The sequence below is a fragment of the Amphimedon queenslandica genome, unplaced genomic scaffold (assembly GCF_000090795.2).
Source record: "Amphimedon queenslandica unplaced genomic scaffold, v1.1 AMPQUscaffold_13084, whole genome shotgun sequence".
Lineage (NCBI taxonomy): Eukaryota > Metazoa > Porifera > Demospongiae > Haplosclerida > Niphatidae > Amphimedon > Amphimedon queenslandica.
Genome location: NW_003546680.1, coordinates 31,108 through 32,386, shown reverse-complemented (window position 1 = coordinate 32,386; position 1,279 = coordinate 31,108). Strand labels below are relative to the sequence as shown.

General features: G+C 40.0%; 1 protein-coding gene across 1 annotated transcript in view; it reads left to right on the top strand.

Annotated features, from left to right (window-relative positions):
* The first annotated feature begins 18 nt into the window (after nt 1-18).
* The window catches only part of LOC109585329 (uncharacterized), a 2,992-nt gene continuing 1,731 nt past the window's right edge, over nt 19-1,279 (top strand). Inside the window, exon 1 of the mRNA XM_020001346.1 lies at nt 19-807. Coding sequence (XP_019856905.1) covers nt 164-807 — 644 coding nt within the window. The 5' untranslated portion in view covers nt 19-163. The remainder of the gene's footprint in view (nt 808-1,279) is intronic.

Below are 1,279 nucleotides of genomic sequence, written 5' to 3'. Positions count from 1 at the left end.
TCTCATTGTAGGACAAGTGGAGGTGCATTTGGACCCAGAAGAACAAAACAAGCTTGAAAGTTGAAACAAACAAACCACACGTACAATGCCACGCCCTGCTGGATCTTCTATAACCACGTGTATGACAGTGACTTCTTCAATCTTCTTGTAGTGGTTTGCAGTTATGGCAACTTTCTACGATCCTTCTTCTCATTGTGCGGACTGTAATGAAAGCAACGTTCAATGGCCTTTGACTTGTTGGGTACATTTCATCTGCGACAAATGTACTCTGAAACGCATTCAGGAAGCACCTTCAAGTCAATGTAGGCTCTGCCGTGACTTGGCAGATACTGATACTCTTGTAACGAAAAGAGAACAGATCAAGGCCTTTTGGATATACGTAGATGACTCAAACATATGGATTGAAGCTAAAAAGCTTGCCAGCAAGATGAGACGTTTCAAGACCAAGGAAGATCACATAGTTAGAATAGATTTTGGTAAACTAACAGAAGTGGTTGCTAATGGTCGTCCTGTAGCTCAAGGGTTTTTGTATGGTTCTGAGCCACCTCCAGTCGATACAGTCTGGAATAAAATAAGGGAAGAAGGTTGGAATGTTACTAAACATAGAGGAAGCAGAATCACTGGAAAGGAGAAGAAGATGACTACACGGCAATTAGTTGTTGACATCACTGAAACGGTCTGCACAACCCCACCAAAAGAAAGAAGCACATTCGTTATAATAACAGGAGATGTAAATGCTATACCTGCCATTAATGTTGCTCTAGAGTACGAATGGAACGTTGAAGTTGTTTTGTGGAAGCATGAAACATCAGCTAAACACAAAGAAATGGAAAAGAAATGGGAAAAGAGACTGAAGCTGCGATATTTAGATGATTTCCTCGAGAAGGTAATCTTTACCAATCGAAAGTTTCAAATTTCTGGCAACGATCACCTAATACCTGATTTGAAACAGTCTGGCATAGTCTTAAGGGTAGATGACAAGAAATTTCCTCGATGGGTCCCAACTACTAATTGGTTCAGGAAGGTTGAAGCTATAGCTCAGTGGCCATTTCAGTGTTACTGGGTTGAAAAATCTAGCAGTACAGAAACCAATGACCTTGTTCTCTTTTTTAAGCGAGATGGAGAGAAAGTTTTTGACTTAACAGAATTTATGTCTAGGCTTGATGACTGCTTGAAAGATTTGTTTATTGTCGACAAACCACAAACATACTTAAGCTATGAACAATTGATGAAGGAAAGTTACTCACTCAATGAAGTTGGACGGTTCGATTATGGAGAA